The 21,174-nt window shown below is 39.5% G+C and overlaps 1 protein-coding gene across 3 annotated transcripts in view; it reads left to right on the top strand.

The window, feature by feature from the left end:
• Positions 1 to 21,174, top strand: part of ESR1 (estrogen receptor 1) — a 354,777-nt gene that overhangs the window by 278,991 nt on the left and 54,612 nt on the right. For all 3 annotated transcript variants that reach the window (XM_019735446.3, XM_019735444.3, XM_019735445.3), the window contains exon 6: positions 14,876 to 15,014. In XM_019735446.3, the coding sequence (XP_019591005.3) occupies positions 14,876 to 15,014 (139 nt within the window). The remainder of the gene's footprint in view (positions 1 to 14,875; positions 15,015 to 21,174) is intronic.

The raw sequence follows: 21,174 nt of genomic DNA, 5'->3' as shown, positions 1-21,174 counted from the left end.
TGTATCCAAGAAAAGATACCTACTAAATATAATATTCATACACTTTGCTTCTAATTTGTTGTATGTGCCATTGTTTTTTGTGGAGGGTGGGGGTGGTGAGAGGATTTTTGTTTTTGTTTTTCTTCCCCCAGTGATCCCAAGATTTCCACATTTGTGATCTGAAATAGTTAGAACAAGAGACTTTACAATTTTGAAGATAGATTATATTTTTACTACTAAATGTAAGGCAGATTTGTGCTAATAAGCATAAAATTTCTTGGAATCAAAAGAGCCACTTTCATGCCTATCTCCAGTTCTGGCTTAACTCCTCCTTCTGAATTGGAAGCTGATTTGAGAAGCTGACCATGGGCACTAAGAGATTTTGAAAATGGGATAAGGAATTTTGGCCTGTCGTTCCCTGGAGAATTCCCTAACTGCTTCCTTGGGGCGGGAAGAGAAAGACAAAACGTTAATAACAACCACCTCTCCCTTTGGGTTTATCACAGTGGTAGGAAATCAAACTAAGTCAAAATTAGTGGGCATGGTTATTTTTTAAAATTTTAATTGATAAAAATAGAGAAGAAAAATATAAATATGTCCAAAATTCTTGTAGTTCCACAAACTCACAATGGACAAATTTGAGTTTCATTTCCCTCAAATTTCATTCCAGGCTGCCACCTTACTTGCTAGTCTTGTGAGAAAAAACTGTCCCATTGGCTCTGCTTGCTCCCCTCCAGGGAGAGCAGTGGACAGCTCTAAGCTGGTACCCTCAGGGCAACTCAGTGCCACTCAGGTTCTCGTCAAAGAGGAAGCTGCTGCAAGGTGTGCTGGGAGGCTCCAGGTGACATCACTGCTAAGGCAGGGGCTGCACTTAGGGGACCTTCAGGAGGCGAGTAGGGAGGGAGAACACAAACTCAGGCCTGAGGCTGCAGGAGGCACCTGGGGGCTGGGGTGCCTTCTCCCCTCAGCAGCCCCTTGGCTTAAAGAGGAAGAACACAAACCATCTTTTCATGCTAATCTCTGAATGTGAGAAAGTAGAAGGTTGCATTACCCCAGCCAGGAATGATCAGGAAGCAGAGCATTTTATGCTGCTTAGGAATTCTTGTTGTTGAAAGTGTTTTTGATTAAAAAAGAAAAGAGTCACACATGTCGTCAGAATTTATCTTTTTCAGGATAGTAAATAACAGATGTTTATTTTTCCCTTTCTGGACATCTGTTTAACAACTTTGGACATGATAAGTACAAAGAAAGAAAAGCATATGCCAGCCCCATGCTGGTTTTTTTTTTTTTTTTTTTTTTTTTTTTTTTTAACATTAGATAGAAATAGTGGTTTTTTTTGGAAACGTTTTTTGTTTTTGTCAAGTCATTGTTTTAAGTATGAAAAAAAAGGTTATCATTTTCATGCATTGGCATTTTTTCATGATATTTTTGTGTCTTTCCTCTGCGTACCCCTTCTAATGGATACCACCCATCCCATAATGTCAATTCTTACCTATTTCCTGACAATACTCAAATCTTTGACTTCAGACTATACCATGTCTCTCAGCATCATACACTTATGTCAGCAGTCTAGACTTTTCTATATGGTTATGCCATAGGAAACTGAGATCGAACACATCCAGCCCAGTGCTCATGGCCTTCCACTATGGACCTTCTCTTCCGACATATGCCCAGCACAGCAGCCATCCCACCATCCAGACACTGACAAGCTCATTGACTCCTTCTGCCCCTCATTTCATCTCACCAGTTGCTAAAATCGATGAACTCGCCTTCCTTCAGACCTCACCAATGGGTCTCTTCACTCTCCTGGCCTTCATTCTAGTGAAGACTTATATCTTTAAAATCCTTCAGAGGCTTCTCTTTGCCTCCAGGGTGAAGTCCAAGCTCCTCGGCACCACCTGGCCCCTGCTTCATTCTCCTGCTGCATTTCTGACCACTCCTCTCTCCAGGTTCTGTGCCCCTGCATGTCTGGTCCAGAGACAGTGTCAGGGATGTGCCATACTCTCTTGTCCCTCACTAGCTTTGTCTCTCCCTCAAGAATGCCATCCAAGCTTGGATTAGAAATTTGAGGAAGTCTTGCCATTCTGGATTAGGTGCCCGTCCTTCGTGTCTCCACTGAGTCCTGTACCGTCCTCTAGCGTGGTTTTAGATAATGTTTTCCAATCCTCTCTTAATTGGACTGGTTTATCTCTTAGCTTTGATGTCAGAGACCAAAACATAGTAAGTTCTTTCTCCATAACATCAATATAGTGCCTGGCACATAGTAGGTATTCAAAAATAGTGAAGCAATTGATTTTTCTTTAATTAATTCAGGCTTGTAAGCACTCCAAAGAGTACCATATTTTTGCATGTTGTTAAATGTTTTTCTTTCTAAGAAAAACACATACTGAGTATTTAATTTTACTTCTTATACTGAATTTTTAAGACAAGTGACAATATACTTAAAAGGACAATTTTGCAGTTAAAGAGAAAGATACATTACTAGTTTCATCTGTGACAATATTTAGACTTAGTTTTAGATAGATTGGAGGGTCTCACAGCTGAGTTTCCCAATTTTCTACTTGCCTCTCTAGCACATTCACTCTTTCAGTTTCTCTTGCTTTCTTCTCATTCCCACAGCTGCTATTTCAATCCTGCACAATTTTACTCTAGTACCTTCATTATTACCTCCTTACCCTTCTCAGTAGAGGACATCACCTCCTTTTTCACTGAGAAATTAGAGACCTTCTTACAGGAGTTCTTCAAATTGCTGCCCCTACCATTAGAGGATAATTCATTTACACCATTTCATTTCATTCTTTCTTTCTTTTTTTTTTTCTTTTTAACCTTTGCCCCCATAGACAAATATTTATGAATGGGCTTTTCTCAGCCAGGCACTGCATTAAATAGTGCAGGTCTAATGTCATCAAGACATAGTCCCTCTGCTCAATCTGTTTCCAGTCTGGTGAGAGATACTAATAAGTGAAAAGGCACTGACAGATAAGAGCTACAGATAAGAACCTGATCTTGATGCTTGTGAGAGATGAAGTCATTGGAAGGATGTCCTGGGAATAGCAAGAAGCATATGCAGTGGCCCAAGGAGTAAACTTTCCTCCAGCCTTTCTGATTAATTGTCCACTCCTCAGATATTTCCCTGTATGTTGGCACTCAACACATGTTATTATTATCATATGTTCATTTTCCTTTCTTCCCTTATGGACTATGAGCTTTTTGAGAATGAGAACATCGTCTCATCTCTATACCCACCATACCCAGCCTCATGCCTGGAAAATGTAATCTCCCTTAGAGATGCTCACTAAATATTTGGTGGATATTGAACATGACCATGTAAGAGGTAAAGTGTTCTTACTGTTGCAGGTAGAGTTGCACACCCCCAAAAGATATGTTGAAATCCTACCTCAGCCCTAACCCAGTACCTGTGACTGTGAGCATCTTTGGGAGTAGAGTCTTTGCAGATGTAATCAAGTTATGAAGAGGTCATACTTGGTTAGTGTGGGCCCTAACGTGCTATGACTGGTATCCTTACAAAAAGAGAAGAGACACAGAGACATATAGAGAACATCATGTTACGATGGAGGCAGAGGTTGGAATGATACATCTGTAAGCCAAAAAGTGCCAAGGATTATCAGCTGCACTAGAAGCTAAGAGAAAGCCATGGAATAAATTCTCCCCTAGTGTCTTCAGAGAGAGCATAGCTTTACCAACACTGTGATTTTAGGCCTCTAGCTTTCAAAACGGGTTGTTTTCTGTTTTTGTAAGCCACCCAGGTTGTGGTACTTTGTTACATACAGCAGCCCTAGGAAACTAATACAGTTACTTTTTATTTTTATTAAGAAACATTGTTGTCGACCTGTAATTTAGAAATTAAAAAAGAGTGCGAAGGTGGAGGAGAATAAAAGTTTCAAATTTCCAGGTATAAAACAAATACGTCATGGGGATATAATGTGCAGCATGGGGAATATAGTCAATAATATTGTGATAGTCAGATGTTGCTGGATTTATCATGGCGATCACTTCTTTAGGTAGATAAATGTTGAATAACTATGATGTGTACCTGAAACTGATACAATATTGTATATTAGCTATATTTAAAAAAAAAAAAAACAGCAACATTGAAAAACATCATTGCAGTTCCTGTTATAATCCTTAGGAAGTCAAAATTATTGATGGGACCCCAAGCCAGGGGTCCAGTTGAGCTGCAAGAAATGGAATCGTTCTTGCTTTGAAGGTAATTAGCATTTGGATAATTTTTCTTTAGGCTCGCCCAGCTACTACCCACTGTATTTTTAGAGTTGTTATTTAATGGCTTGGCAGGATCTGCTGTGCTTATGAAAGCATCTACCACAGGTTACAGGAGAATAGTCTCTGGCATTCGCATCTCATGGCCTCTCTGCAATAGTGTATATATAAGGTCAGTGTTCACTGACTTGAGATCTGGGGTAGAAGAGGAAAGCATGTGGGAAGTGGGCAGCTGTGGGAAGACTGGAAGAGGGGCTGCAGACTTTCCTAAATAAATCTCCCTGTGCTTGTGAGACCCTCAGGCCTCCACCAGCCCCAGACTTATCGCTCTACCCCTTGGAGGTATGGGGTCTTGTACCTTGTTTTCTGGTTGTGTTATCTGGTTTCAGCGGATGTGTTATCTGATTGGATACTCAGCATTTTTGTTACTGGTTGGGGATTTTGCCTTGTAAAACTCACATTTTAATGTTCTGAATTTAAGTAAAACAATGGGAGAATAAACCTCTTTTTAAAAAGCTCCTAATTTATTCTAGAACGAGATGTCCCTGGGTCTTTGACAAGGACAGGTGTTCCTGTAGCGTTTGAGTCAAATTTGTGTGTGTGCGTGTGTGTGTGAGAGAGAGAGAGAGAGAGAGAGAGAGAGAGAGAGAGAGAGAGAGAGAGAGAGAGAGAGAGGAAACGCTCTGTAAAACTAAAGATGCTCATCAATTTTGCTTTCAATGAGGGACCTGAGCTGGGTGGAGGTAAGAGGAAAGCAGCATTGTCCATTTGTTTGGCGGACTTGCTCTAAAAAGGAGATTGTCTGCTTCTCTCTCAGTTTTTGTATTGATGACATTTGTAGTGTTTACTGGGAGCATACAGTTATCTGGAAAACGCGGGCTGATGACAATAGTATTTGAAATGTTTCTGTAGGTCTGCTTCTAGGTAGACAGAAAAAAAAATGTATGTTCCGAGGTACAAGTGCTTGTTGACTTTTCAAACTCAGCCAGTCCATGCTCTTTATCAGGGAACTCAGATTTGTTCCGCAGAGATGCCCTTCCTATCCATTTGACAAGCACATCAAAGGACAACCTTAAGTACTTTATAGTTGAATAATTTTTCCCCTGTTCTTTAGTTTGCTCTCTACTCTCAGAAACTAGAAAATAATTTCTTTTAGTTTGTTTCTCTTTCTCATTTTAGCTGAAGTTGATTTCTTTCTGAGCTTGTAAGAAAAACAAAATTAAGCTGTAGTTAATATAATTGCCTTTGCTGAGTAAAAATAAAAGACTAGTTTACCTTCAAGCTTGCTGTGTCAGAGTAAAGGAGGATTATGACCTGAGTGAATGCAAAATATTATAATATCAGTATAGAATAATTGTAACCAATACAAGAAGTAATAGAATCGTTTATTTGGTGGCTGGGGGGTGTGGGCTTTCTGTGTGTTTGGAAAATTGGGAAGCTAAGAGACATTCTCAAATTCATCAGCTTCTCCAGAACTCTTCTCAAATGCTTATTGTCATGACAACCATGTCTTCATAAACCAAGGCTCTGAGTGTAATACAGATGGGGCTGGTAACAAGGTAGAGTTGCCATCTGCTTTGTTTTCTCCAAGGGACTTTTTTTAAAAAAAAATCCCCAAGTCTAATCCTCATATCTAAAAGTCTTGACTTATTTTTCTTTCTGGAGTCAGGTATAGTTGTGAGATTAATTCTTTTTCCTGATAAACTACTTCCTTATCTGTCATTGCGTAACTTACTTATTGTTTAATGGAGGAAAAAAGGGATAATTATGCATGTGTGAATAGTGGTATATATGTTTTAGTGATTTATTCCCCTGTCTGCTTTGCAAAGTCTGATATGAGGTGCCTTGTCATGCATGAGTACTGTCCAAAGTGAGGTCAGAAAAAGTAGGAGTAAGGCAATAATTTTCCCAGTAAACAGGTAAAATTGTTACTTCTTTTGAACATTGTATTAATATCTGTGCTTCCTGATGGCAGTGCTTCATAGTCTGTCATAAACTCTTGTTTTTACTTTCAAACAAAAAGCAGCACATCAGTTCTTTAGGAGAAGAAAACCTTTTCCTGATACTAAATTTGGAGGGAAACTTGTCCGGTAAATGGATGCTTACCGGAGGGATGCAGCCCGGTGCCTTCCCTGCCTCTTTACTAAAGATGCAATGACATAGTCTCAGATTAACTTACTACAAAAACTGAGAATCTCATTTTCAAAGGAAGTTATTCAGCATTTCATAAGTTCATGCAGAATTAAGATCTATCCAGCCTTTGAAAACTAAGAAGATACAGATCTAACCATCTAAAGGTGTGTGATTAACTGAATCGCTGAATAAAGTTAAGGAAAATATTTCATGAAGTTCATATTTAAAGTTAAGAGTAATTTCCTTCTTTGTATTATAATTATCTTACGTATGTTACAGTCTGTAATTCTAAACCTTAAAATCTTGAGGTGCTTCTATCACGTAGCTCCATTTTTGTTTCTAATTAGAGAAATTGTATAATTGTCTCAGTAAATCAGAGGGAATTTATTGCCATTCACTCTTTTTATGTCCTATATGTTGATGTGTAAACAAAATTAAATGCTGATGGGTGAGTGAAAATGGAACTGCAATATATCACACACACCAATACAGACCCAGAAGCGCAGATGATGACTAAACAATAAATGTGGACTGATGTCCAGAGCAGGGAAAAACTGCTGGGAAATTGTGGAAGCGAAGTCTGGATACGCTTCTGTTTTTCATAGGAACATTGTAAGGAATGTGGTTCCTTGAATGTAGTTCTGGTCTGAGGGTTAAAAACAAGAAATGGCTGAGCAAACTTGAAACCCGTTTTATCTTTGGATTTCCTTCCACAGTGAGTGGTGTGCAACGAGTAGGCCACTCATTGTACCCAAGACCTGTTTTTCCTGAGGAAAGGCAATCTTCTGCATTTAGTTTATACCTTATGTATACATTATAAAAGACATCCAGGAAATACCTCAGGTCTTTCCAAGAAGCTCTGTTGGTTTTTCTGTTTCATTTATACACATGAATTGTAGGAGAAAGGCAATTGCCGTGAACAATACTGTTAGCTTTTATTTTGGATGTGCTGTAGAAACACCACCTTTGAATCTGTATAGGTGGGAACAATAATCAGAGTAATATGTGTTAAGCTTTGCTGCATTTCTGTGAAGGAATTGGTAATGATGCCATAAACGTCTTCATAATATTATGTCCAACAAGACATGGCACGCTGGTCAGGCTGCATAGTCATGATGGCAAAGTTTGAGGATGTGTAGAGCTATCATGACTTTCGTCACCTGTAATTGTTTCAATTTATGGTCATCTTACTAATGGGTATTTGCATTATGCCCCATTAATTTCCAAAGTTATTACCTTTGTTTATTTTTAAAAAAAGCTTTAGACTGAATTCTTCAATCTTCACTCAAATTAATTGGCTGTCCCCTAGGCTAAATGTGACATAGTTTTAAAACAGTAAATATGTCACATTCAGCGCTTCCCTTCCCACAGGTTTTTATTGTTTAGCATTCGTCTTGAGAACATGGCTTTATTTCCCAAGGCAGGTAGTCACCACCGGGCAAGTTTTGTTCTCTCTCTCCCAAGGCAAATAAGGAGCAACAAACACAGTGCGGAGATCTGCTGAGTTCCTCAGAAAACCATTGACCATTTATCCTGTGGGTGTACGAATACAGCTGCCTTCTGGATTTGCTAAACATCTTGAAGTGCTTTGAGTGTAATAAAACCCCAAGAATGCTTTTCTTTCTCATTTTTTCACGTATGTATTTTAGGAGAAATACAATCCACATGCTCTGTCCCCTCCACTTTTAAATCATGAAAATGCTGTTTTGTAAGAGCTGTTTGATGTCCAGGAAGTCTTTTATCCTTTTATTAAGTTCTTTTTATATGTAAATAAGAAAGAAAAAACAGAAAACACAACATCATATCATGACTTAGGGCAAACACAAAGTGAGTGACTAAGTGTGAGGTTCTAAATCGAAAATATTTTAAAACCCCACATTTCTCGTGGTGCTGTGCAAAAGTAGTGCACCCTTCTAGTGGGCAGAAGCTGCAGGCCTGTTGGGATGAATTAAGGACGAGAACTAATATTCATTGAGTACTGACTGGCACTCTGGGACATCTGCTAACTGCTTAATTTTACAATGACCCTAAGCGGTAGGTCAGTTCATCTGCATTTTATAGATGGAAAGGGCTTTCAGATATCTTATGTAACTGGCCATCATCTGTTTGACTTTTTGGTTCATCCTCTTTTTATTACTTCCATCCTCCTTAGTCTATCGGTGGGGGTGTGGATAGTGTACCCTCCAGATGATCAGAAAGTTCCACCTTGGGAAGTAACTTGGGAATACCTAGTGACCAGGCCTGAGGATGAGGGCTATTGGAGCCTCAAGAAAGCATCAGCTTGGTAGGTAGGGCAAAGCGTATATACAGTATGGTGGTTGTGGAAGAGCTTTGCTGAGGTGGTACTGTGCACACGCTGCCCTTTATTACAGCAGAGGAAAGCCAGAATGCACAGAGGGATGGGGATGCAGGCCAGGCTGGGGAGGACGCCCGTGCTCTTGCATTGTAACTCACAATACTTCTAAGCAAGTGATATAATACCATTGATTTTCTTTTGTAACAGTGGTACATATGTGGTAAGAGTAGTATATGATATTATTTATTTAAATAGAGTAAGCTCAAAGAATATTCCAATGCTTATATGGTATGAGAGACATCTGAAAGTATTATAGAATGGGAATCACAGATTTAATGGGTCGTTCTATAATGAGACTGCATGCATATAAAAGAGAATCCAAGATTTTATTTGGAGTGGGTAAGGTCATGTTCAGCTATAGCAGGGTACATGGTCCTACGTATTAAGTTCCTATTTTCTGGAGAAAAAGAAAAAAATGACAAAATGTGGACAAGAAGACTGCTTGGCATTTGAACTGGGTTCTAGGTTCTTCTGACATTATCTGTTCTATAGGCTTCCTCCCAGAAATCCCAAGTTTGATTCAGCTTGTAGCTGACACTATGCTATTATCTCATCCCCCTCCCTCCCTCCCTCTCTCCCTCCATCCCTACTTCCCTTTCTCCCTCCTTCCCTCCCTCCACCTTTCTTTCTTCCTTTCCTTCCTGCCTTCTATTGCCTTCCCTTCCTTTCCCTTCCCTTTCCTCCCCTTCCCTTCCCTTCCCTTCCCTTCCCTTCCCTTCCCTTCCCTTCCCTTCCCTTCCTTTTTTCTTCCTTCCTTTCCTTCTTTCCTTCTTTCCTTCTTTCCTTCCTTCCTTCCTTCCTTCCTTCCTTCCTTCCTTCCTTCCTTCCTTCTTTCCTTTCTTTCCCATTAAGGGGAAAAGAGCTGAATTATTTAAATCTTCCTCCATCGAGTTAAGGCAATACAGAATAAATGTAATAGGCCATTTCATAACTGACATTTTGGAGAACACTGGGGTCATCCTATGACAGATGATGATTAATTTTTTGAAGGCCAGGAAACTAATATTTTTTCCAGGGGATTTACTGAGGGAACCAACCACCTGGCTTCTATCTTTGTAGATACTGCTCCCTGGAAAAGTTGCTTTTTTGTTTTATAGGATTTCTACTTTGCTTTGCATCTCTAGAGATTGTTTCCCATGCAACTAAGAAATATGATTACTGTAGTGCTTATTTTTTCTTATGCTTTTACTGAAGAATCACTCTGATTTATCTTTTACTCCACAGCAGTGTAGAACTTTACATGCACTGATATTATAGTAGTCACTTTGCCTGAGGATCTCTGCACACTTTATAACATCGTTTCCAAGAGCCTTGCCAAACCCAGGAAGAGAGAGTGAAGCTTTAAGGATCTCCTCTGTGCCAAAGCAAATTGAGCAATTTGTATGTCAGTCTCTAGCAGAGTGGGAAAGAGGATTTAGGGTCTCCTGGGGCCCAAGGAAGGAGGGAAGACATGCCATGAGCTTCTTTCATAGTCAAAACTTAGGTAAAAATCTTGGAGGAAAAACCATTACTATATGATGGAGGAAAGAAGCAGAAATGCCTTTCCTTGGTGATGAGTCTGAAAACAATGAGTGGTTGCATGTACAGGGAAGGTGTTTTTCCATGAAAAATGTCCCCCTCAACTTCATTAGATCCCTGCTCATGCAGGGGTGGGGAGTAGCAGTTGGAGTACTTCTGTCTGCTTCCAGTATATTCTATCTCTAGACATTCTATTATTAGTCCTGTGAATGTAGACTAGAGAAAAAGACCCATGTTCACTTTTGTTTAAAATTTTATTTTCTAAAATAAGATTTCCTTGCATCTGATTTCATTTGTTTTCAATCAACTATTGCTGCAACTTTTTAGGTATGTATTCTATCCCACTGGTGTGGATTCCACAGGCCCACTCATCACTGTCACTAAGGTGGGAGCCCCCAGTTGATGGGGAGCTGAGTTACTGCTCACTGTGTCACCTGTCACTGATGCTTCTATTCATGCCCCATACATGCAGCTAGCTTCCATCATCATATTGGCAACACTTTCAAGTATTCAAGAAATGCATTTTTGAATGCTTCTAAATTATAGCCGATCCAGTTGAAATTGCATCTAAGATCATTCTTCCCGTTTATGAAGAAAATAAGTCAGGAGATTGAAACTTGATGTCGACAGTTAGCACACTATAGCTTTGTCTGGGATTTCGTGCCTCATTTTCCTCCAATTAGTTATGAATTGAGATTGGACATTTATTCCTCACCAAAAGGGCATTTAGCTCCTATGTGGTCAAAGTCAGTATATTGGAAGAAAGGAGACACTCCATCTGATAACTGACTTCATTAACCCTTACCTTCATTGAGGTGGTTAATTGACAGTCTTCTTTGCACACTCCCTGTGACCCTGCCCCAGGAATTTGCAGGGGACACTGTGCAAGAGATACAATAACCTTTGTCTGCAAGCAATATGCACAGATGGGAGACATAATTAGACTCTTTCTTTTTGAGAGATCTACATCACTTCAACAGAAGGACCCAGCAATTCTGCTGGCCTCAGACTGAAAGCTATTACCAACAGACATACTTCAGACAGATTTCATAATCACTAGACTTGTGTGGTACAAATGGTTATGGTGAGCTTCTCAAGCTCCCAGAAGACCACGAAAACTGTCAGACTTAAATAGCACTCAAGTTTTGAAGTGAGAATTAAAACGCATGATTCAGTTTAATATTTACGGTTGCCACCAAAAAGTACTTCTTTGGTTTTCCAAAATCAGTTGGTCAAATGGCCAGCTGCTGTTCTCTAGACAGACACCCCCAATCGCATCCTGTATGATTATTCGAGGTTTGCGGAGGATATTGAATGACATAGGGTAGGTTTCACCATGGTGACATTATCACATGATTACATTTTTTTCCCTACATAAAACAGTGAATTTCCTTCATGAAAGAAAAGACCTCATTTATGCATGTTAACCTTTCTGAAAGTGAGTTTAATTTACAGGGTAAATTTACATTGCTATTAGGAGACTTCACTCAAAAGATTGGGTGAAAGCTTAGAGAATTCAAACTTCCCTGAGAGCTTTCCTTATAAGTACTGTGCACTGGAGTGGTTTATCCCATTAGGCACTGGGTACTGAGCGAGAGGAGCTCCTGCTACCTGGCAGTGTTTTTTCCAGAGCAAGGCCATCTTGACCCAATGTGCTCAAGAGGCAAATCACTGCAGGTTGTAGAGATACATGCTCCTTTTGCTCCCCAGGAGGCCTAAAACCCTATCACTGACTTTTTTTTATTGTTATAATTGTTCTGCTTTATTATTAGTTGTTGTTCATCTCTTCCTATCCCTAATTTACAAACTTTATTGTAGGTATGTATAGGAAAAATCATGGTATATACAGGGTTTAGTACCCCCTCGGATAAGGGAAGACTACTGTAGTCCTCTTTGTATTCATCATGAGTAGATATTTGATAAATTAATCAACGAAACTATGCCCCCCTACACCTCCCCAAGTCTATAGGTATTAGTGAGCAATGGGATTGCAATGGAGAGTTACAAGTTATAACAGGAGATAAGGGAAACCAATCGGAAGACATGGGTTTGAAATGACAAATCATTTGGCCCAAAGGGGACTTTGTATATTGACCTATCACTGGTATTAACAAGCAGTGCACAACCTAGTCTTAGAAGCCGTTGTATTAGTAGTTGGAAGTTCTTTTCTGCTCCGGAAAAGATGACTCATTTTCCAATCACTGTTTTGTAATCCTTTAGTTTTTCTTGTGAACAAAGCTGCCCACTTCCTCTCCAGTTACAAGCCCTGCTTTATGGGAGCAAAACCCACTCTTGTCAATGGGAAGACACTTGCTCTGTTTTGGGCCTTGGAATGGCTAAGTGATGGAGCAGAAAGTGCAATACATTTGGACTTGAAAAAGACAGAATTTGATAGAACTGTGATTGTGCTTCTAATGAGTACACAGTGTCGCAGGATTACAGGTACATGCATAATTAATGAGAATGTAAGAGAACGATCTATTTGAAGCACATGGAATGATGTTCAACATGACTCATTAGGAAAATGCAAATTAGAACCACAATGTCAGTGTGATACTTCTGTACACGTACCAGAATGTCTAAAATTGAAAAAAAAAATGACGATACCAAGTATTGATGAAGATGTGGAGCAGCCAGTGTTCTCATCTATTGCTGGTGGGAATGTAAACTGAACACTTTTGTAAACAGTTTGGCAGTTCCTTAAAATGTTAAACATATACCTACCATATGATGTAGCCATCTTACTCTTAAATATTTATCCCAGAGATGTGAAAGTGTTATCCATACAAAAAATTATACATAGATCGCTCATAGCAGCTTTATTTGTAATAGCCTGAAACTGGAAACAACCCAGATGTCCAATGAAATGGTAGGCAAGGTGTGTTTATTTATGGATGTATCCATACAATGGAATACCACTCAGCAATTAAATGAATTAGCTATTCATACATGTAACAAAATAGATAAGTCTCAAAATAATTATGCTGAGTTAAAGAAGTCGGATAAAAAGTTGAGAAACTTTTGGGAATTGAGTTAATATGGTAACAGCGGGAATATAGGAAGGAGAGGAAGAATTTTACTGTTACTTCAAAATTAGAATTGATGAGACTTGGTTATGGATGATGGCTAGATGGGGCATGTACTCTTTAACTTATACTCATGCTATATATGTTTCTCCATGTGAATTATCCACTCTTTGGTGGAAAGTGTTACGTGAAAGCTGGCATTTAACTATATAAGAAACAATGAGCTAATTGTTTAATGTTGATCCTATGATAACTCCAAGACTGCCCCCAACCCACCAAAGAAACATCCAGTAGGCAAGCTATCAAATCTTGACTGCTTAAGGAAAATAAATTTGTTTTGTCTTTTTAATAAAAACAAGTATAGATAGCTAATAAAAGTATAATATTAGTGAAAGAAAATGAAGAAGGAGGCAAAGGAAAATGGGATTCCTAGAGTGAGTCTTATGGAGAAGAGAGAACTAAGGGTTGAAGGCAGAGAGATGGCAAGGAAAGAAATAGACTCTGCTCAGATACCTCAGGGAGAAGGAACAGGGAACTGGTTTGGAAAGCAGCAAACTTTATGGACACCATGTTAATTTAATTCATCTGTCATTCTGGTATATGTTAATTTGTGTGGTTGGATTTATTTGGTCAGTTGATCCAAAGTCTGTAATTAATTGCCGCTCGTAAGAGGCAGTGGTCAAGGGCACAGCTTCCAGAGATTGTATTTCCATCTCTGACCTTAACAACCATATAAGCTCTGTGAACATCTGTTTTTTAATGTGTAAATGATATCCTTCTCAGTTCCTATGTCTTAGAAATATTGTATTAATAAAACAATTAAAAGAAATGGTATATAGGGAGCCCTTTGCATTGCTTCTAACCCATACTAAGGGCTCAATAAATTGCTCTTCTTTTGCTCCTCCTTCTCCTCATTATTACTGTCATTGTTACTATAGCTATTATTATTAGGCACCACCATATTGTCAGTGACAATTGGAAAAGACTTTAATCTCCCAATAAGCCATTCAAAAACAAGGGTACATTTTAATGTTTATTACCAGAAGTTATCATAATGTCACTCATTCTCCCCTAAATGATTTATTTACATTTGCGATTTCATTAGTATTGTTTTATACAGTGTGAAAAAAGGAGCATGGCTTAGTGAGGAAGCAAAGAAATAGAAATTTAGTGACTTTGGTCCTGCTTGTGCGCTAATTCCTATTTGGTTTAAGGCAAGTAATTTAAAGTTCTTGCCCTTTAATATTCTCAGTTGACACAGAAATAAATATTAAGTCACAGAGGCCTTTTAGAAATGCCTAAATAAAAAACAAACAAGCAAACAAACAAAAAACATACAAGTTTTAACACTATCAAAGCACAGAATTTTCTAGAAAGATAAATGGGGTGCATAAGTTAGTAGAGCTCTGTAGATGAGACACGAAGCTACCAAGAACTTCATGCCACATTGCAGTTCATTGATACAGCTAGGTTTAAAAATAGTTACCATCAATTGCTTCTATTACACGTTATTTCATCTAATAAAAAATAGACCCTACCAGTTCAAATTCATGGCTGCATGCCTTTCACTAGTAATGATTACTTTTTATTTTAAGTCAGCAGTGTTCTTCTTGTCTTATTTCAGGCTTTGTGGATTTGACCCTCCATGATCAGGTCCACCTTTTGGAGTGTGCCTGGCTGGAGATCCTCATGATTGGGCTTGTCTGGCGCTCCATGGAGCATCCCGGGAAGCTCCTGTTTGCTCCGAACTTGCTCCTGGACAGGTGAGTGGGCTGGCTGCAGCTTGGAGGAACCACACCCTTTATAATCCCCAGTTTATTCCCAAAGCTCTTGTATTCAGTACTCCATGAAGCTTCCGAGAACTTTATCAGGTATGTTTACTCTACAAATGGGTGAATTCCCGCGATGGAGGCCAGTTGAGTTCACAGAAATCTACGAATAACTTTCTGCTAGATATCTCCCCAGGTCAGCTCTATTATTTCTGAGATATGTCTGTATCTGCATGTGTGTGCTTATACCATGTCTGGTATTTTCATGGTAAAAACTAGAACCTGTTCAGATGGATATATGTATGTATATATACACATATGTATATATGTGGATATTTATAAAACTATGCACTGTAATTGTCTAACTTTGTGTTGTAGAAAAGAAATGATGAATCAACCTCCCTGTAATTAAAAAAAAATTTTTTTTGGCTTATATACCTGCAAACCACAATAGCCTTGGCATTTCCTTCTCCCATTTTCCCATCAGTAAATGAGGAAATTTGATCAGGGTTCTGAAGGTCACTTCCAGTTCTATGAATGCATAAAAGTTACTTGCTTATTTTAGAAAATGAAGATTTCGCTTTTCCAATGTGCCAACTTATTTAACATCTTCTATTTGTGTTGACTGGGAATGTGAGTCCCATTGTTCTTTCTTTTTCAGTCATTACTTAGAGTAATAGAATTAGACATTATTCAACAGCAGCTACCACGGAAGGCTTCCCCACCCCCCATCTGCTGTGCTAAATGCTTCACGTGTATGCTTTCATTTAATTATCACAGCACTCCTAGGAAGCTTACCATTTACATTTTACCAGAAAAGGAGCAAGTTTCAGAGACATTCTACTACTTGCAAAAAGCATCAAGCTAGCTAATATTGGAACCAGGATTGGAATTCAAGATATTTGGCTCTGGCACATTCCTGTTGCCTCCTGTCCTGTGCACAGCTTTCTTCACACTCTTTCCTTCAGCAATGCCTCCTTTGGTTTGCTGCTGCAGCCTTTTGTTTCCAGGTATACCATGTCTTTGTGAGCCTCATCACACTAGGAATGGGAAAGGACCATCTTCTAACTGATTCTTGCTGACCCGTTTTGCATCTGCTCAGCAGTCCACGGCTGCCTGGTTGGCCATTGGTGCATCATCGCACGTTCCTTTGTATCAATCGGACAGCCACACAACCTTCCCATCGCCTGGCCCGCCCCGGGTTTCTGTACACCTTCCAAGGCCCCTGGAGCAGAGTAACAGCAAAATTTATTTAAGCACTGGGGAATTGTACAGGTGTCTGCTCCTGTTTTGTCATTGTTTGTTTACTATAGCTTTTGAAACACAGTGATGGTGTCCAAGAGGCAGTTTGCTGTCCATGGAATATCCTCCCACCTCATAGTTTCACAAAATCATTGAGGACGGCCACTAGTCTTGTTCCTGAGCACTGCCCTCACATCGTATCCTGTCAGCCTTTTAGAGGATGTCTGTGCTGTGCTGCTCCCTTCCCCTCCCCTCCTCTCTCTTCCCTTCCTTTCTCTCATCTTGTCATTTTTTTCCCCTTCTGTATCTTTTCTGTTTTCCTTTGCTTTCCTCTTTTCTTCTTCTCTTTTCATCTGTCTCTCCCTCCTCTCTTTCTCTTCTTTTTCTTTTAAAAAATACCTCCTGTGTTGCAGTAGTGTGGTTCTGTGACCAAGTTATAACAAATTTGCAGATGTAAATCTTAGACCACATACATGTTTGCCTGCTTCACATTCGAATGTGTCTTTAATGTTTAGGGTTTTTGGACGTCCATCACTGAACCGATCTGCTTCATGATTTACCATCTCATCCATATCTACTTTCCTGGGTACACACTTTCTGAGAACAGTCATCAAGTCATTGCATTTTAAATATGAATGGGTTTGTGACATTACCTCATCCCAATGAACTCATTTTGCCAGTGAGGTGATATTGCCTAGGATTTCATCAGCCACCTGTTTTTCTTTCGTTTCCATAAAATCTCACTGTGGTTAATTTTCTCCCGTCTCTCTCACTGCACTATGAGTGAGTAAAAGTTCTCATCTCTGTGCATTCCTACTTTCTAAAACTCCAGATTTAAAGTTCCTACTTCCTCTAGACTCGGTTTTCTCAATGTCTGCACTATTGACGTTTTTGGTTGGCTCATACTTTCTTGTGAGGGACTGTCCTGTACATTTTTGTTTGGCAGCTTCCCTGGACCCTACTGACTCAATGCTCACTGCACCGTTCCTCACCGGTGGTGGTGACAGCCTGAAATGTCTCCAGACATTTCTAAATGTCCCCTGTGTGAGGTGGGAGGGAAGGTGCTAAACTGTCTGTGGTTGAGAACAACTCCTGTAAGACTCCAAATTCCTCACTGAATACATCACCTCCCGTATCAATTTGTCCCTTTTCCTTCTTCTCTATATTAGTGACGTGGACATTCACCGAGACACTGAAGCTGTAAAGTTTAAATTAACCGTGAACTGCACTCCCCCCTCACAAGATTATCCAGTTGATTATGAAGTCATTTCCAAACTGTTTCTGAAATTTATACCTCCCTGTCTCCACTCCTCTGCCCTAGCACAGGTTTCTGTTGTTCCTTCCAGATTACTGCCTCTCCACTACTGTCTCTCTTTCCCAGCCATCATCCTTCTTTCCTTCAGTCAGTTCCCCACCGTGCTGCCAGAGATTTCTTTCGAAGCTGTGTTTGTGATACTTCCTGATTTAGCTTCCATTGTCTCTCTCCATTCTTTAGAAGGACCTACTGAACTTCTTCTCTTGATAATTGTGAATCCTTATTTAGACAAGTGCCACAAGGACAAATATCAGCAGAGCTGGTCAAATGATGTAAATGAGGAAGCCAGTGGGTCCAAAAGGGAGTTCTGGGATGAGGTGAGCCTGGGGAGCTCTTTCTTTTTCCAGGCTCCAAACGCCTGGGTGCTGAATTCAGCATGACTGTCCTGAACGGAACTTTACATGGCAAGTTTTTCTCCCACTGCTACTGAAAGACCTCTACCTTTAGGATTCCCTGTCTAAATCTTATCCATTCTTTTAAGGCTTATTTTAGATGTCACTCTTCCATAAAACCTTCCTTCAAACCCTCTCCTCTTCAGGTGGAACCTTTCCTTTGTCTAAGTTCTCATTGTGTTGGGCTTGCACTTCTCTTAGTCTCATTTTGCCATAAGTGTCACGCGGGGCGGCCTGCGGGGTCTCTAGTCCTGCTCCCCACACAAGAACACAGGACATGGTGAGGCCAAAAACGAACACCCACGGAGCCATAGGTAGGGGAATCATACCACTATAATCTCACTGGAGGCTGGATTCACACGACATGCGACCTGCTGTCCGCTTTTCTGCCAACCGACCGACTCTCTCTCTCCACAACAGTTATATCAGTGGCCAATTGGCTAACCGGCTACAGCTGACGGCCAACTAGCCATAGCCGACGGCCATCTACTACCCGAGCCAGCGCCTTTCCACGTGAGGCCAAGAGCCTGGAAACTGCTCTCTGGGGCTCTGTCCCACAGTAAGTTATAATTGTATGTCTTATCTTCCTTACCAGCTCATAACCTTCTTGTGGGCAGGAGCCAGATCTTGTTCATCTTTTTGTCACTGCCAATCTTCAATGACTCCCAATAAATGTTTGTTGATTGCACTGGCCAAGGTCACCTGGGTGGTTTGTTACAGTCAGGAAAATCCACACCTTCTGATAGTCATTTCAGCTTCCTTGTCATCCAACTCACTCACTTCTCGTTTATTGTTGCTCATATTTCCTGGTTTGTCCTTACGGAATTTGCAGAAGGTAATATCCATCTGTTTTGGAAGGATTTTTTTCAGTTACTAAATGCATTTGGCTTATGCTTATACTTCTGTTTATTCTCTACAAACCTGTTATGCAACTTTTAAGTTCCAAACAGGGATAAGCATGAGATCTTATTTTTTCCCTAACTAGGCCCCCACAATGGAGTAAAAATCCTTGATATCTTAATACATTTAAGTACACTTAGGTACATGTTAATGATTAGAAAAGTTTATAAACAAATGTAAATTATATAAATAGTAAAAAATATAAAAAATATGATTGGTAATATAAAATTTTCTACACTTTTCTAATTATTAACATGAAACATGAAATTTCAGATTATTAAATTATCTTCTTAGTATTAGAGGATAACTGCTTTTGATGACATTGACATGTACACATCAGTAAAAAGTATTGTGATCAACAGCCCTTTTGATATTTTATACGTCTGGAAGATGGCTTTTGAGTGATAACTGAGAGCATTGTTTATGTTTTTGCCTCACAGGCTGACAACTCCTTTGATAATATTCAGCTCTCTGATTAGCCTGTCACCGTGATCTCTCTGTTGCTTTTTCCCATCATATTATACATAGGAAACACTTTTTTTTTTGGTAATAAAATGTAGAAATCCATTAAGTTTCAAAGCTAAATGTTTGATTGAGAGCTGGTAAGCAGAAGATGAGTGTTAGCATTATCATTTTAATTTTTTCTCAGGCTTAGTGACACTACCTTTGAAAAGTCAGCCACCTCCATAAGCTGCTTGCATCTGCATAGAAATAGGGAAAAGAGAAAGCCAGAAGTCAAGTAGTCCTGTCACCCATGGATTACCAATGTTGCTACATGGAGACCGGGGTTTGTCTCTGCTTCATTATAATGATGGCCTGTTCTCACAAACCTTTGTAAATCCAGGCATTGGTGCTTTCCAAGGCCATCAGGAAGATAGTATTTACCCCAGTCTTTCCTTGTAATTACTCAAATGTTAATACTAGCAGGTGGGGTTTAGCGATTATAGGAACATTAAAAACCTACTGGGTTGCCATCCTGCCTTTGTGAGCACAGGACATATTTTCTGTCTTGCGTCCATTTAAGAAGAGTTATTGCCTGATTTAATCTCTGACGACAACCCCTGATATCTTGATTCTATTAGTGTATAACTTTCCTGGTAGTCATATACTTGAAAGCTAATTTCATCCTTGCTGTGCTTAGCTTACCCACAATGTCCAGTTCTTCCCTATATCCTGTGGCACTGAGTTCCAAGCACTTAATGCACTCCTCTCTTCCTGTGGAAACCAGGAAATAAAGGTTATTGTACTCGTAAGGTATAGATAAAGAATACAGTGATTTCTCTCAGTGTGTGTGTGTGTGTGTGTGTGTGTGTGTGTGTGTGTGTGTGTGTATTTTATAAGAGGAAAGTTAAAGATAATAAGAAGGCCTGTGAAAGTAATCAGGAAGTGGAGAAAACTTATTTTCCATTCTAGCACCTAATCCTTTGGCGTGTTTTGGCACCAGAAAACACAAAATATGTCCTCTGGGTCAACTCCGAATGCACCTCTTCCTTTAGTCCTGCTTGAGTGCTCACCCTGGAAAAATATAGACACAAAACAGAAGCAGAAGTATTCAACTTAGATCGTTCGTCATGGGGTCTCTGTTTTTGCAGGAGTAAAGTTTGGTATCGCAGGAAGGCACATGTGATATTAGAGGAAACTGTAAATTGCCTGTTCAGTAACACTATCCAGTTTCCAAGAGATTGTCTCATTCTGTTTTGCAGGCACAATCCATGCTAACAAATTCTGAAAAATATTTGTGGATTTCTCAGTAAAGCCAAAGCACTCTGTTTTGACTCCGATTCACTCTCAGAGGACAAAAAACAAAACAAAAACAAAAAACACACAAACAACAAAAAACAAAAACCTATTCATCCATTTGAAAAGCAGGGCTTAATTCAAGCAGAATATTCCCTCTACCTAGCATCTGGCCAGAGGGTTGTTGATCTAACTTTCCATCACTCCTGCATCAGGATGCTCTGCCTGTCGGAAGAACAACAGAAAGTTCTTTTACTTGCAGGCATGGAAGAGGAGTAGGTTATCTCCCTTAAGAGAGAAACACCCAAAAAAACATTTTGCCGCTTCTATTAAATAGCAAATGATAAATTCATTTGAAATTGAACACCAAGTCATATTCTGGAGAAAAGAATTCTTATTTTAGGTTACTTATTGCAAATATTTCAGAAACAAAAAAACAAACAAATAAACATGAGAATAAAACAATGTTTCCAGCACACTTTTATTGGCTTTTTTTATTGACATTGTTTTTCCTGTATAAATTGACATTTTTTCTGTGTAAAACTTGATGTAAATTCTTTGCAGATTT

The sequence above is a fragment of the Rhinolophus sinicus genome, chromosome 2, assembly GCF_057876585.1.
Source record: "Rhinolophus sinicus isolate RSI-liver-muscle chromosome 2, RSI-T2T, whole genome shotgun sequence".
NCBI classification, from domain to species: domain Eukaryota; kingdom Metazoa; phylum Chordata; class Mammalia; order Chiroptera; family Rhinolophidae; genus Rhinolophus; species Rhinolophus sinicus.
Note: the sequence above shows the minus strand (reverse complement) of the source record. Positions and strands in the feature narration are given on the sequence as shown.